The sequence below is a fragment of the Prionailurus bengalensis genome, chromosome A1, assembly GCF_016509475.1.
Source record: "Prionailurus bengalensis isolate Pbe53 chromosome A1, Fcat_Pben_1.1_paternal_pri, whole genome shotgun sequence".
NCBI lineage: Eukaryota > Metazoa > Chordata > Mammalia > Carnivora > Felidae > Prionailurus > Prionailurus bengalensis.
Window position 1 is genome coordinate 210358110 of NC_057343.1, and position 17855 is coordinate 210375964.

A 17855-nucleotide genomic window follows, 5' to 3' on the forward strand; every position below is an offset into this window, starting at 1 on the left:
CACAAATATTAATATTTGTTTTTACTCCTACCACATTTAGGAGAAAATTCTAATTCTTCTAGTTTAAATTCTAATTCTCTTAGTTTAAGTTAAAATGTCTTAAGAATATTTATAATCTTTATAAGAAAAATGCTTATGTTAATTTAACTTTAATTTTTCTTCCGGCTTCCCTGGGCAACTTTGATCAGTATATGATCATCTAAACCTAAGAATTTTTTCATACACTGTTTTCATCAGTTACATTTTCTTCTTTCTGATGGACAAAGATGTACACACATACATACAATGGAATATCACTTGGCAATCAAAAAGAATGAAATCTTGGGGTGCCTGTGTGGCTTAGTCGGTTAAGCTTCTGACTTTAGCTCAGATCATGATCTCACAGTTCATGAGTTCGTGCCCCATATTGGGCTATGTGCTGACAGCTCAGGGCCTGGAGCCTACTTTGGATTCTATGTCTCCCTCTCTCTCTCTCTCTCTGCCCCTCCCCAACTCATGCTTTCTCTCTCTCTCTCGCTCTTGCTCTCAAAAATAAATAAACATTTAAAAAAAATTTTTTAAGGAATGAAATCTTGCCACTTGCAACAACATGGATAGAACTAGAGTATATTATGTTAGGCAAAATAAGTCAGTTAGAGAAAGACAAATACCATATGATTTCACTTATATGTGGAATTTAAGAAACAAAACAGATGAACATAGGGGAAGGGAAGGAAAAATAAGATAAAATCAGAGAGGGAGGCAAACCATAAGAGACAATTCAATACAGAGAAAAGACTGAGGGTTGCTGGAAAGGAGGTGGGAGAGAGGATGGGCTAAATGGGTGACGGGCATTAATGAGGGCACTTGTTGGGATAAATACTGGGTGTTATATGTAAGTGATAAATCACTAAATTCTACTCCTTAAACCAACACTACACTGTGTGTTAACTAACTTGAATTAAAACTTTAAAAACAAAAAACAAAAAACAAAAAGAAAACAAATACATTTTCTTCCTTCTGTATGTTAATGTCTATTCATCAAGGCAGGGTATCAGTTTTGCCTTTTTCAGGATACTGCGCAAGATGTACATTTCAAAATTAGAGTGTGAAAGCAAGGATGTTTAGAATAAAATTTACATATCCAGGGTATAAGTAAATTAAACCCTTGAAATTTAATTCAGCAAATACTTATCAAATCCCTACCACTGGTACAGGTTCTTGGATCAACTGCCTGGGATGAAATCTCAGTTCTGCCACTTACTGTAATCTTGGTAGGCAACTTAATCTCTTTGTGTCTTGTTTCCTCGAATCTGCAAAGTGATGATAGTAACAGTACTTATATCACAGGAATGCTATAAGGATTAAATGGAATATTACATGTAGAGGGTTTAAAATACCATCTACCCCACAGGAAGTACTCAGTAATTGCTATTAAAGTAATCATGGGGGGAGGGAGGAGAAACATAGCTCTATATGAAGATATTCCCCTTATCTCAGCTTTACCTGGAATAGTAGTCTAACAACCACCCCCCCTCGAAAAGTAATTCTTTAGCATTCTGTCGGGGTGAGGGGAAGAAAGGGAAGAATAGTGATCTGGTTGCACACGAGAGAGAAGGGAACCACAGGTTAAATCAGTTTGTCTTTTATAGGCTTCTCCCACCACGGCTAAGGTTTCAGCTTTCTCTTGTTGGCTAAGTCAGTTACCATTCATGAATCTGTTTCCAGCTTCCAAAAGTGTCTTGAGTTCTCTTTTCTGCTGTCATCTCGCCCCTAATTCTTTTGGTCCATGAGGGTTTATGCTTTTACAAATGCCTTTTCTGTCATTTTAGTGGGGTTTCAAGAGGGAGCAGAGCTGAATGTGTTTAATTTATCCTGGTTAACTGAAAGTCTTAAATTCAATTGCTCTGTTATTCCTGACCTCAAAAAACAAGGACAATAATCATTTCTTTTAAAAGAAAATCTTTTAACTTTTTTCAAAAGCCAGTTATTTTCTCATTTGAAAAATGTTGCTTCCAACAGTATATGGCATTTTCCAAAAGCACTGTAAGTAAAACCTTTCAGCTTTCATTAAAATAATTGACAAATTAGAACTTAACTTCAGGGCCTGCAAGTAATTTTGCACAGTTTTGATGGTTATTTGTGCTTTGAGTCTTTTGAAAAGTAAACTTTGAGAAATATGTATGTTTAAAACACTACAGGACAATCTGTATGTCACATGTTTTCTCTCTAGTGTTTATTTAAAAAGGTAATCATACTTCATATATCTACTCAGGCCCACTAACCAGTGGGTATATAACATTCTTATTAATTGATGGTGACTGTATTTTCATACGTTGAATGACTGGCTGTAACAGGGATCTCTAGGGATCTAGAGATCTACATTCTCATCTTTTTAAGCCATACCTTCAGTCACCAAGGAATTCGTTAAAATCGTGACACCTTGACAGTCAGAGTTCAATAGCATCCTGAGATCTAACTTAACCATTCTACAAAAACGGTTGACTAGGAGCTAAAGAGAAAAAGGAAGAAGAAGACCAATAGTTATTAAGAACGTGTTATGTCCAAGTCCTATTCTGGGTACTTTATATATATTACCTAATATAATCCTCAAAATAGTCTGACAAGATACGGATCATGCTTTCATTTCATGAATAAGAAAAACGAGGTACAGAATCCTTAGGAAATTCGGGACTAGACAGAGAGAAAGACCCAAGTAATATATAATGTAATTCATGTCTCAGGTGTCATTTACAAAATGAGCTACAGAAGTATGCAGCAGACATTCAGTTGTCCACATCATTTTAGACTCCCGGTATTAGACCTAATGAAGACATAAAACTCTGTATTTGAATTTTTAACAATGCTCTTTACATTTTTTTTTCAGAGATACAGCATTTTTTCTCAAAGTAAGATATTAGAAACTTTTTCTAAATAATTTGCTTTTTAAAAATTGTTTAAAAATACCACTTTTCCCTCTATAATGTACTTTGCTCCCCCATATAGTCAATGTTTTGCTGCTTTAACTTGAACTGATATTCGCTAAAAGCTGTGAGTCACTGTTAAATGACCAGTCTTTGTGGAAAGAAGGGAGAAGACACCTGGAGGAAGGCATGAACCTGGACTACAAGCACAGTGTTGGCCACTGGAAGTCATGTTTAACTCATGAAAGTTCTGATGACATCACTATGAAAAAGATAAATGACACTCAAAGAGTACAGAGAAATCCAAATCTCAAAAAGCTCTCCATACATTATCCCCAAGGTTGATAGCTAAAGTGGTATATCACAAAAATTAAAAAACAAGACTAAAAACAACTGTTTTGGCTGGAAGAGTCTCGAAGGGAAATCTTGGAATGAAATGAGTTACATTTGTAACTGATAATAAATGATAAGTAACTATGTAATGAAATGTTTTTCCAAAGCAGTTATGTGACACTAAAATCACACAAGAAATGACAATTTTGTCATAAAACAAGATTGGAAATAAGGACAAAATACTATACACTAAAAATATTTCAAAGCATTATTCTTTTTAAAATCTCCAAAATCTGCAATATCAACTCTATTTATGGAAGTCTGAGTTGTTCTAATGGTATAAATGAGAAAGATGAGGTAAACATTAAGAACTCCCCTTCATAAGCATCTGGAGGACTCAGTCGGTTAGGCCTCCAACTCTTGTTTTCAGCTCAGGTCATGATCTTGCTGTTTCATGGGTTCGAGCCCTGCATTGGGCTCTGTGCTGGCAGCACAGAGCCTGCTTGGGATTCTCTCTCTCTCCCTCTCTCTGCCCCTCCCCTACTCACACTGTCTGTCTCAAAATAAATAAATAAACAAACAAACCCTCTTCTTCATAAAATTCTTCCTTCACACCAACAGATTCTCTTAGTATACATACTTAGAGGTAATTCTGAAACTGAGAGTAACTAGTGCTTTTCTTTTCAGTGGTTATGACAGCTTCATAAGAATGTACAAAAAACAGGGAGATAAAAAAACCCTCCTTAAAAAAATTACTACAGAATGTAGTTAACAAATAGTATGAGATTTTGGCCTGAACTAGAAGGATCAAAGCCGCATTATGGAAATTAAATAGAAAATACTCTGAAAAGCAAATTTTTAAATCTCAGAAATTACCTATAAATTAAAAGGCGCAGCATATAGGGTCCAATAGTGAGGAATGACTTCTGTGAGACTTCAAGCAACTTCGAGGTACCCAGGGACTCAAGTGCCAGCCCTCCCACAAAACACTCTGCTTATTCTGCTTTATTTTCCTTTTATCATTACCTGAAATTAGCTTGAAAAGATTCAAAACGTTTTGAGAAATAACAATCTCAAAAGAGACTTTCAATGTGACTGCTTTGACAAAGAAGAGCCCTTGTTAGGTTGTTTAGTAAAATAACAGCGTCATTACTCTGCAATCCCAACAGATCATAGTGGTTTCCTAAATTCCACACCTCCCAGAGGTCCTGACTAGGAGTACCTACCCTGACCCTCTTAGCTTTCCCTAACTCTTGCCTATTCTGGCCACTATACAAGGAAGCATCTAGTTATAAATTATCTTAAAGATTATTCTCTTCTTTTTTTTTTTTAATTTTTTTTTCAACGTTTATTTATTTTTGGGACAGAGAGAGACAGAGCATGAACGGGGGGAGGGGCAGAGAGAGAGGGAGACACAGAATCGGAAACAGGCTCCAGGCTCTGAGCCATCAGCCCAGAGCCCGACGCGGGGCTCGAACTCACGGACCGCGAGATCGTGACCTGGCTGAAGTCGGACGCTTAACCGACTGCGCCACCCAGGCGCCCTATTCTCTTCTTTACAAACTACTTATAGGTTTAAATTTCTTTTGTCTCATTCTCAATGAGGTGTATTTAGGTACTCCAAAATACCAGGTGAATGTTCTCGATCTAAACAGCTAGCTAGCTAGAGATACAGAGATATGGAGAAAAGCACAAAAGGATACATGACAGATAATTTAAGAGCCTTATGGGGTAGAGATAGAAAAATGAGAGCAAAGAAGTTATTAATAAAAAAATAATAAATTTTTTTGAAAAGTATGTGTTTCATGTGTGTAAAATTATGATCCCATTTAAATAAAGAAATTAGAGCTATCTCTATTTGCTAACAAGGTTTGAATTTGCAAAAAGCAAATTAGAGCTACATCTATTCACTTACAAGGTTGCCCATGTAATGCTTACAAGTAAAAAAAGCAAAATGCAAATTCTCTATATATATAAAAACAAAATCTTTTAATGAATGTTTATACACACAAATAAAGGGAAAGATGAAAAAGGATATACATCAACCTGAGCTTAACATGGGTTATCTGATGGTGATTGGAGATTTAAAGATGTGTAGTGCACTGGAGTTAAGCCACTACTAGTGACTTTGCTTCCTGTATTCTCTTTTATACCTGTTCTTTGCCGCAATGGGAGCTTCAGTTGTCCAGAAACTTCTCTCCCAATGTCATTACTAGTTCTTGCCTTAGCCTTCTCTGATCCACACCAACCATTCAGTAGGATGGCTGGGAGTGTGGGCACCAAGCAGCCACAGAGCTGGAGAAATGTCTCTGCAATATCTCTTAGGCTTGAGGCTTTCCTGGTAAGGGGTTGTAGTACATGGCCATTTTCCCAAAAGGCACAGCCCTAGAATCTGGGCAGGGGTTGCAGGCCAAAGAAGAAGTAAGGGGCAATAAGGTGGAGAATAGGTCAGGCTGCTGCTGACAGTACCCTACTGGCAAACAAAACAACTTCAAATACTATTCCTTCCCATCACCTGTGTCTACAGAAGGCAAAAATAAATAAATATCATGGTACCCATTTTTCTGCCAAAAGCTTAGTTTATAAATAGTGATTGCAATTAAGTAAATACAGCATGTTCTTTTACTAAAGACTCTAGCATATTGTAGATTCTTAATAGATATTAAAGAATAGCAATACTGCTTTGAGAAAAATATGTCCAAAGAATTTGGTATGTGTTTTTGTATGAACAGAAGAAGTCATTAAATATTCATAAGACCATACAATGCTGGAATATTTTAAAAGTCAGAAATTAAACTTGAAAAGTAATTTTTTAATTAAAAAAAAAGAAACTGTACTTGAAAGCCATGCAGTTTTTAATTTTTTTTTTTTAACGTTTATTTATTTTTGAGACAGAGAGAGACAGAGCATGAACGGGGGAGGGTCAGAGAGAGGGAGACACGGAATCCGAAACAGGCTCCAGGCTCTGAGCTGTCAGCACAGAGCCCAACGCGGGGCTCCAACTCAGGGACCGCGAGATCATGACCTGAGCCAAAGTCGGCCGCTTAACCGACTGAGCCACCCAGGCGCCCCAGCCATGCAGTTTTTAAAAAGCCACCTATGTTAATATAGACTATATATTTATACATCATTAAAGATATACCAAAATTTACCTCAATATATTTCTCCCCTATCCTTTCTCTATCTCTCATTGTAGCTTCATATAAATAGAATAGCTTCTTTATGTGCTATTTTTAAATGTCTTCTTAGAAATGAATTGAAAACCTTATTTCTTACCTTTCCGGAATACATTCATTCACCCATTCATTCAACAAATCATAATTGAAGATCTACTGTATACTAGGTATTGTTCTTTGCTCTCGGAATACAGCAGGGAGCAAAGTAGACAATAATCCTTTCCTTTGTGGAGCCAATATCCTACTGGAGGCAAACAGCCAACAAACAAACATGTAAAAGATACAGTAGAGTGTGTCAGATGGTGATCAGCATGATGGAAGAAAATAAGAGGGATAGAGAGCACCACTGGTGGAAAAAAGGCTGCAATTTTACGTAGGGTGGAGTCAAGGAAGGCCTTGCTGAGACGAGAAAATGTGAGCAAAGGACTAAAAGACGTGAAGGGGGAAAGCCACACGAACATGTAGGAGAAGCATGTTGAAGGCTGAGAGGGCTTCTGCAGACGCTGAAACCAAGTCAGGGAGTGTGCTGTTAACTGTCCAATGTCACCATGCACTATTCTGCACCTCCCTCACCTTACTCCAACCATGTGCTGGCCTTCTTGCCGCTGCTCAGATACATGCCGATGAGTGGGGGCTGAGGGACCACGGAGGCAGTGCAGACCTGTAGAAGCTCCTCTGAAAAGCCCTTCTTCCCAAACTGGCAGGCCGTTATCACATGACTGAAAGGGATGCTGGGCAAACAAACACTCTTCCTGAGCACCACTGTCCAACAGAACTTTCTGTACTGATGGGGATGTTCTTTATCTGCGCTGTTCAATGAGCAGCACATGACTAGACACACATGGCTACCTGGCATTTGAGAAGTGCTATGTGACTAAGGAACTGAAATTTTAATTGTAAATTTTACCTTATTTAAATTAAAATAGTCAAATGTGGCTAGTGGCTACCATACCGGCCAACATAATTCTAGAGGTAGGTCTTGAGAACACAGGAATTGCTCACTAACAGATACTTCTAAAAGAAGAAATATTTCATTTAATTTGCTAAAATTCCAGTTAGTCTAATGAGAATTCAATGAATAAATAGGGCCATTGTGATAGCCTTACTTAATTGTCCCAAAACACACACATGTATTAACCACTATTTACCATGTAATTCTCTGGCTACTACATGGAAAAACTATTGCTAGTAGGTTTTTTACCTCAGCTTTAGTGTTTCCCTGTGGGTAATTTATTATTGCTTAATAATTAAGAAATTTTGTAAAATTCTGTGGTTTTTAAAATATTTACTTATTTTGGCGAGAGTGCAAGCAGGGGAGGGGCAGAGAGGGAAACACAGGATCCAACCAGGGCTCTGCACTGATAGTGCTGACAGCAGACAGCCCGATGTGGGGCTTGAACTCATGAACCGTGAGATCATGATCTGAATTGAAATCTGACACTCAACTGACTAAGACACTCAGGTGTCCCAGTAAAATTCTGTTCTTTTCTTTCTTTCTTTTTTTTTTTTTTATTTTTTAGTGTTTATTCATTTTTGAGACAGAGACAGCATGAGCAGGGGAAGGGCAGAGAAAGGGAGACACAGAATCTGAAGCAGGTTCCAGGCTCCAAGCTGTCAGCACAGAGCCTGACGTGGGGCTTGAACTCATGAACCACGAGATCATTACCTGAGTTGAAGATGGACGCTCAACCAACTGAGCCACCCAGGCACCCCTAAAATTCTGTTCTTAAGTTGTGTTTCCTGCTAGCAAGTTTTTTCTTCTCAATTTGATTTGTCTTTAGGTGAGATATATTTACATGCTAATGTAAAAATATGAATAAACATAACAAAGGGGATGTAGTATCATAAGCTATAATACCTTCATATACTCTTTAATTGTAACAAAATAGAATCAAAGACTACAATTAAGCAAAATACCTTAAAAGATTTGGGGGGGTCATAAATTGACATTTAAATAGCTTTGCTTTTTACAAAAATGGAAACAAAAGATATTATTTATTTCACATGATATGCAAGGCCAATCTTTAAAAACTATCCATGGGACGCCTGGGTGGCTCAGTCAGTTAAGCATCTGACCTTGGCTCAGGGTATGATCTCACAGTCCGTGTGTTCGAGCCCTGTGTCGGGCTCTATGCTGAAAGCTCAGAGCCTGGAGCCTGCTTCGGATTCTGTGTCTCCTTTTCTCTGCCCCTCCCCTGCTTGCACTCTGTCCCTCTTTCTCAAAAAATAAAACAGCATTAAAAAAAATTTTTTAAACTATCCTCAACTTTATTAAAATATATGGGTTCTAAGAGAAAGGCACACATATATGCATATGTTTAGTATGCATTACACTAAACACACCACTGTTAAAGCTACACAAAAAAAACCTCACGTCTGAGAACTTCTGTTTAATCCAACAGCACCCAGAGACGATGAAAGCCAGTTACTAAAAAATTTATTGCTTGGTTAAAACTCAGTTTACAATTCAAAGGATTTCTAAAATCTCTGTGCTGTTATGAAGCTTTATGGGGTTTACAATGGAGATGAAAACAGAAATAAAAAGATCTGACAAACAGAAAATGCCAAAGATATTTCTAGCATTATCAACATGGATTCTTTTTTCCCTATCATTACTTTTTACCTTATTCCAAGACAACTAAATTTAACTCATCTGCCTAAAAAAGACAACTATGTTTCCTAGGATCCCTTTCAAAATGTAAATGTCTGATGGGCAATTCTGTTTGAAAGAATATTATTTTTATAATTTTTAAAAGAGCTACAATATAAATTCCCCAGGGCAGGAATTTTTTTATGATCTGCTATGCCCAGTGCCTACAATAGTGCCTACCATATAGTAGATACTTAATATATACTTATTGAATTAATAATTTTATCAGAATCTTTTATTAAAATAAATATAACCAAATAGTATTATAGTATTAGTGTAGATTTTCATTTTAACACTTATCAAAAAATCTTGTTTTACCATCTCTACATACAACAAAATCCTTTCTAAAGCTTATTGGTAATTCTCAGAATTAGCCAAAGACTTTCACATATTTCATAGAATTTCTTACACAGAATTCTGTGATCCCTTTCAATTCCAAAATTTATTTATTCTAATAATGATCTGAAACTGTAAAGGAATATCTGAAATCTATTTAAATAGAATGTCATGGAATCTTAAAAACAAAATATTATTTAAATTACTACAAAAATAATTGCAAATCCACTGATGGGCCATCCCAGACATTTCCTGGTTTTCTTAAATCTTTTACATAGTATTTTCTAGTTCTCTGCTCGGTCTTGTTTTATATTACTGTCAAACCCTTCACTTTCAAAATCAAGTACAATGAGACACCAAATAGTAAAACTGCACTACGCTTTTTACATTTTATACCAAAAGATCTACTTTATTTTAAAAGCAAAATCTAATACACATTGGAAAATACTGAGCTGGAATGTTTGCTGAAATGCTGTTTACTGCAAATGTCCCAATGTTTTATCAACTAACACTGAAGTTTAAATTAGGGCTAAACTCAGGAAACTGACCTTCATAATATTTTAACATGATGTTTGTCTTTATAAGGTAGTTTTCTTCTAAGAAGAGCGGACTTAAATGTCCTAGACTTACAGTCAAATTTCGGTCCCAGATCTGTATGCTTCCATTCTGGCAGGCAGCTGCTATAAGGTTTCCATCTCTACTATATGTGCACGTTGTGGGAATTACTTTTTTACCCTGCACCGTCCGTGGTTTAAACACACTTCTTTGCTTCCTTGGATTTTCAACTTCCCATGTCCTCACAGTCCTAAAAACAATAAAGAGATTTTCATTTACAAAAAAGAAAGGAGTTTAAAATTCAGAAGAGCTCATAAAGACCACTTCACCTTGTAAGCATATAATCTAATAATTATTTTAAAATAAAAGGAACACTGTAAAACAGTCTCCATTTATAAATGAGGTTACTCACTGAAATAAAGTGAACCATCTGAATCATACTGTCTTCAAATCAAACAGCAAGTAGCAAATTCTACTTCGAAGCTATCAGAGTTATAAGTTCTAACCCTCTACAACAGTGGTCTCCAAACAACTCTAACTCTACACTCTGATCGTAAAACTGTTGAATGTACACCCCCTATATACACATATTAATTTCTCAATTACTTACATGTGTTAATGTACCGTTATGTAACACATTCCAGAAAACACACTGAAAAAATAAGTCACTGAAAAAAGAATGATGTCCCTCTCTAGGGCCCAGGAAAAGATATCATGCCTCTGAGGGAGAAGCAGAAACAAAATTGTTTGCCCTGGGTTTTCAACAAGTAACGAGAAACAGCAGTCCAAGGCTGGGGGAGATACGGAGTACCCTCCTGCTCAAAGTCCTAGGCAAAGAAGCACTGCCACTAAGGAAGACTAAAACAAAATCCTTATGACCCAGAGAGAGAGGGGGGAAAAAATCCCATAAAATACAGAACAACAAAGATGAGTTCAGCAACTACTTGGCAGAAACTATCCAAGCCATAGCACTATGGAACAGCATCTCTAAATTTCTAGAAGAAAAAAAAAAAGTCAATCTAATATTCTACAGGCCGTGAAAATATATTTCACAAATAAGGTAAAATAAAGACATTTTCATGAGTGAAAGCTAAGACAATTCATTTCCTTCAAATATATATTACAAGAAATGTTAAAGGAAGTTCTTCAGGAAGAACAACTATGAGACAAATGGAAATGTGAATCTATACAAAGGAAGAGTGCCACAAATGGTAAAAATGAATAAAAATGTAAAAGATATTTTTAAAAATGTTTAAAGCTCTTTAAAAGATAAATGACTGAGGTAAAACAATGTATTGCAAGGTTTATAGCATATGTTTAAGTAAAATATAGGTCAACAATAGCAGAAAGGTTGGAAAGAAGATATGGTACTATACTTGCAATGTATAGTATTATTTGAAGAGAAACTTTGATACATTAAAGATATATATTACAAAGTCTAGAGCAATTGCTAACATATTTTTATAATGAATATGTAATAATAGACATAAAATGGAAATGAAACAAAAACAGGAAGGGATAATAAGAACCATAAGATAAATATAAAACAAACGGCAACATGGTAAGTTCAAATCCAATCTCACAAATAATTACACTAATTAGAAACTGCATTAATTATAAATTATCTAAAAACTCCAATTAAAAGATAAAAATGGTCACATTGGATTAGATAAAAGCAAGACTCAGCAGATTCTATCTTTTAAAAATACACAAAAATGTATAAATATGAAGACTTAGATAGGTTGTAGTAGTAAAAGGATGGGGAAAAATGTGCCTGGGGAACATAACCAAAAGAAAGATGGAATAACTATATTAATGTCCAATAAAGTATCAAAACAAGGAATAAAACTAGAGAGAAAGAGGAAAATTTCCCAATGATAAAGAGTCAATTGATCAAGAAAACATAATTCTAAATGCTTATGCCACTAATAACAGAGTTTCAAAATATGAAAGCAAACTTGACAGAAATAAAAGTAAATATAGCAAATCCATATTCATAGTTGTATACCTCAACATTCCTCTCTCAGTGACTGATAGAACCAGCAGACTCTTCCTTGCTTCCCCAAAAATCAGTAAGGATTCAGAAGACCTCAAAACCAATGCCAAACAAGTTGAGCTAACTGACATTTATATAACACTTCACCCAACAACAAATGAATGTGCATTCTTTTCAGGTGCACACTGAACACACTCTGGGCCATAAAACAAATATAAACACACTAAAAATGACCAAAATCATAAAAAAGTATGTACACCATCAAAAATAAAATTATATAAGCAATCAATAACAGAAATGTATCTGAAAATATATCTTTTCCAAAACATTTAGAAATTAAGAAATACAATTGTAAATAATCCATGAGTCAAAGAAAAAAATCACAAGGGATAGTAGAAAAACTGAATCCAATAAATATGAAAATACAATATATCAAAATTCATGGTGGGACGCCTGGGTGGCTCAGTCGATTGAGCATCCAACTTCAGCTCAGGTCACCAACTCACGAATCGTGAGTTCGAGCCCTGCATCAGACTCTGTGTTGACAGCTCAGAGCCTGAAGCCTGCTTTGGATCCTGTGTCTCCTTCTCTCTCTGTTGCTCCCTTTCTCTCTCTCTCTCTCTCTCTCTCTCTCTCTCTCAAAAATAAAGGTTAAAAACAAAATTAAAAAAAAAATTCATGGTATTCAGCTAAAATAGAGCACAGAAGAAAAATATAGTATTAACTGTATACATTAAGAAAAAAGAAAGGCCTCAAAATAATGATCTAAGATTCAACCTTCAGAAACTTGAAAAAAGAGAGAAAATTAAATCTAAAGCAAATAAAAGGAAGGAGATAATAAAAATGAAAGTACAAATGAATAAAATAGAAAACAGAGAAATCAAAAGCTGGTTCCTTGAGATGATCAATAAAATTAATAAACCTTAAGCTGGATTAATGAAAAAAAAAACAAAAATTGGAGACAATATCAAATATCAATATTTTGAATGAAAGAGAAGATATCACCATAAAGCTCAACAACATTAAAAGGACAATAGGGAATTTCATGAATGAATTTATATACATACATTTGATAATTTAGATGGACAAATTTTCTTGAAAGACACTAACTACCAAAGTTCACTCAATTAAGAAATAAATAACTGAAATATTCCTCTATGGAAAAGCTGAATACATAGTTAAAAATCTTCCCACCAAGAAAACTCTAGATGGCTTCGCTATTGACTTCTACCAAACATTTAAGAAAGAAGTAATACCAACTCTATACAAACTCTTCCAGAACACAGAACAGGAAACACTTCCCAACACTCATTCAATAAGGCCCGCACCACACCGATGCCAAAACCAAAGTCACTACAAGAAAACTATGGTTCTGGGGTGCCTGGGGTGGCTCAGTCAGTTAAGCCTCCGACTCCAGTTCAGGTCATGATCTCACAGTTCGTGAGTTCAAGCCCCGCGTAGGGCTCTGTGCTGACAGCTCAGAGCTGTCAGCACAGAGCCCGAGCCTGCTTCGGATTCTGTGTCTCCATCTCCCTCTGCCCCTCCCCCACTTGTGCTCTCTCTCAAAAATAATAAATAAACATTAAAAACAATTTAAAAAAAGAAGAAGAAGAAAACTATGGTTCCATATTCCAATAAACATAAGACACAAAAATCCTTAACAAAGTATCAGTAAACTCAAAGTAGCAGTGTATAAACATAATAATGTACCATGATTAAGTGGTATTTAAACCAGGAATGCAAAGAATTGAAAGGAATGAAAATTAAACAATATAATATACCATAAAAAATATATGATCATCTCAATCCATGCAAAATAAACCATTTGACAAAAAATCCAACATTCATTCATAATAAAAACTCTCCACATACTAGGAAGAGGATGGAACTTCCTCAGCCTGATTGAGGACATCTATGAAAAACTTACAAGTAATATACACAGTAATGAAGTATGGCTGAATGCTTTCCTCTTATGGTTGAGAACAAAGCAATGATATCAAACCCTCACCATGTCTTTATACTGGAGTTGCCAGCTAGGGCAATAAGGTGAATAAAAGAAATTAAAGGCTTATAGACTAGAAAGAAGAAATAAAACTATCTTTATTAAGAAACCACATGATCATATACATAGAAGAACCCAAGAATCTATAAAAATGCTACTAGAACTAATAGTGAGTTTAGCAAAGTCACAGGATACTAGGTCAATAATCAATTTTATTTCCATTGACTAGCAAAAATTAGATGTTGAGATTATGAAAATAATACCATTGATAATAGTATGAATACACATAGAACCTGAAAAAATATGTGTAGCTTCTGTACACTGAAAACCATAAAATGTTTCTGACAGAAAGTAAAGAAGATCTACATATATGAGAAGACATATTGTATTCATGGATCAGTAGAGTCAATATTGTTAGGACTTCAATTCTCCCCTAGTTAATCTTTAGATTCAACACAAGTTCAAAGTTCTAGAAGAGTTTTTTTGAGATAGAAATTGGGTAGGATAATTCTAAAACTTATATGGAAATGCAAACAACTTGGAACAGCCTGTAAAATTTTGAAAAAAAAACAAAACTAGGGAATTCACTCTACCCGGGTTTCCATATTATAACATCCCACATTATAACACCAACCATATAAGTTGTAATTACACATATTAACATCTATTCCTTCTACAAGAAGAGCTACTTGGGAGCAAGCTCACTCTCTCTGTCTTTCGATCTTTTAAAATTTTTGTATGCCTAGGGTCTGCACCATCTCTTGAACATAATAGGATCAGAACACATATTGGGTCCTCAATAAATGTTTGTTGAAGAATAAAAGAAATTCACTGCCTATCTAGGCATTTTAGACATCAATTTTATTGAGGTATAACCAATATACAGTAAATACAATTGATTTTTAAGTGTATAGATTTCAAATAGGCAGCATTTTTTGTCAAATATTTATGATTTATGCCAAATTAGAGTCTGAGGTTTTTAAAAATAACTTTTGCATATCCTTCCCCTAAGATTTGCTTGGGAACTTAATTGATTGCTTAACATTACCAAACCCTAGTTTACAGAGCTGTCAAACCCAGTGCCTGACCTAAGATTGAACTCACTACATTCTAGGAATTAATGACTAGCAAAATGTAAGTTCAAGTAGGAGTCTGGAAACAGTACACACAGAAACATCAGAAAGGCACCTTGGAATTCCAGGATTTAAAGCAACCTATTGGGGAGCCAGGAGACTAGAAGCCATCAACAGTGTGACAGACACTGCTAGCAGCATATTCCAATATCCATTCTCTTTTCTTCTCAGTTAAAGTCTGTATTTCCCACCCTCTCTTGCAGCTAGATGTGATGAAATGTAGAAACAAAGCTTTGACCACTGCAGTGTAAATGGAAGGGTAGAATAGGACTTTGGGAAAGTCTCAAAAAGAAGGTTGCAGACCTTTCTTCAACTCTTCTTGTTTACTCCTTCCTCTGCCAGCAATCTGGACATGATGCTGGGTTCAAGCAGTAGCTTATCAGGGCAACAAAATAGCAGGCACCCTGGTGCTTGATGACACCATGGCCATGAAACCAATTCTAGAGTACCTATGTCTACTACGTCTAGACTTGTGTTTCTGAGAGAGCAAGAGAGAGAAAGAAAGATAAAGTTTACTGGGGTATAATATGCTCACAATGAAATTCATCTGTTTAAACATACAGTTCTGTGAGTTTTGACAAATGCATAATTTTTTTAAATGTTTATTTTTGAGAGAGAGCCAGGGAGGGGCGAAGAGAGGGAGACAGAGGATCTGAAGCAAGCTCTGTGCTGAGAGCAGAGAGACCAATGTGGGGCTTGAACTCACGAACCCCGGGATCATGACCTGAGCCAAAGTCAGATGCTTAACCAACTAACCCACCCGGGTGCCCCAATAAATGCATAGTTCTATCACTCCAAAAACTCTCCCTTGTGTTGCCTCATTATAGACCATCCCTTCCTCTCCCAGCTTTAACCCTTGGCAACTACTGACCTGTTTTGCTTTTTCCACTATTATATAATGGGAATCACACTGCATGTAACCTCTGAGTCTGGCTTTCTTAATTTAGCATAATGTATTTGAGTTTTATATACATCTCAGTAGGGGAGCCCGGGTGGCTCAGTTGCTTAGGCATCTGACTCTTGGTTTCGGCTCAGGTCATGATGTCACGATTCATGGCATCAAGCCACATCATGGACTCTGTGCTGACGGCATGGAGCAGGCTTCGGATTCTTTCTCTCTCCATCTCTACCCCTCCCCCATTTGCACAGCCTCTGTTTTTCTCAAAATAAACATATATATATATATATATGTATGTATATATATGTATATATATACATAATATATTTTTATATATTAAATCTATATAGTATATTCTGTATATATAATGTATGTATATATATCTCAGTAGTCCATTCCTTTTTGCTAATGAATAACATTCCACTATATGGATATACCACATTTTGTTTATTCATTTACCTAATAAAGGTTATTGGGTTGTATCCAGTTTGAGGTGATTATGAATAAAGCCTCTGTAAGTATTCATGCATCATTTTTTATTGTTTCTTTGTTTTTGTTTTGTAAAAATAAGTTTTCATATCTCTTGGCTAAATACAATACCTAGAAATATGATTGTTGATCATATGTAAGTATATGTTTAACTGTGTAAGAAACTACTAAGCTGTTTTTCAAAGTGGCTGTTTCATTTTGGATTCCACCAGCAGTATATGAGACCTCTAACTGCCCCATACAAAAATATGATCAGTTGGTTTTTATAAGACATTCCAATAGGTGGGGCTTGGTATTTTGATTTTAATTTACATTCCCTATATGATTAATGATATTGAGGATCTTTCATTGTATTATTTGCCATCCATTTCTCTTCTTTGGTGAATGTCTCTAAATCTTTGGCCCATTTAAAATTTTTGTTGTTTAAATAGCCAAATTGTGGAAAGAGCCTAAATGTCCATCAACTGATGAATGGATAAAGAAATTGTGGTTTATATACACAATGGAATACTACGTGGCAATGAGAAAGAATGAAATATGGCCTTTTGTAGCAACGTGGATGGAACTGGAGAGTGTGATGCTAAGTGAAATAAGCCATACAGAGAAAGACAGATACCATATGGTTTCACTCTTATGTGGATCTTGAGAAACTTAACAGAAACCCATGGGTGAGGGGAAGGGAAAAAAAAAAAAAAGAGGTTAGAGTGGGAGAGAGCCAAAGCATAAGAGACTGTTAAAAACTGAGAACAAACTGAGGGTTGATGGGGGGTGGGAGGGTGGGGAGGGTGGGTTATGGGTATTGAGGAGGGCATCTTTTGGGATGAGCACTGGGTGTTGTATGGAAACCAATTTGACGATAAATTTCATATATTGAAAAAAATAAAAATAAAAAAATAAACATTAAAAATTTTTTAATAAAAAAATAAATAAAATAAAATTTTTGTTTATTTCCTTATTATTGTATTTTGAGAGTTATGTTTTCTTCTAGAAATTTTATACTTTAAAGTTCTACAACTAGGTCTATGATCTATTAAAATTACTTTTTATACCTGGTACGAAGGTTCATTTATATGTGTCTGTTTGTATATGTATGCATACACACATATATATAAATATGTATACATATATATGGATATAGAATTGTTCCAGCACCATTTATATCTGAGAATTATAAAACCTTACCCCCTACTGAAAGCATTCTGTATAGCTTGACTCTTATCTCATTTCGCTATGCTTCCCATAGTTAGCATGGACAAAAAGTTGTGAAATACCTTGTGTGTCTTTTCTTTCTACCCTTGGCTTTGCAACAGTGGAGATAAACTATGATCATTTCTCTTTTTTTATAACTGAACATCTCCAAAAGTCAGATGCTACTTTAAAATCA

General features: G+C 35.5%; 1 protein-coding gene across 1 annotated transcript in view; it reads right to left on the reverse strand.

Annotated features, from left to right (window-relative positions):
• WDR70 (WD repeat domain 70) overlaps nucleotides 1–17855 on the reverse strand; it is a 300543-nt gene that overhangs the window by 103448 nt on the left and 179240 nt on the right. The window contains exon 10 of the mRNA XM_043599724.1: nucleotides 10029–10203. Within this exon, the coding sequence (XP_043455659.1) occupies nucleotides 10029–10203 (175 nt within the window). The remainder of the gene's footprint in view (nucleotides 1–10028; nucleotides 10204–17855) is intronic.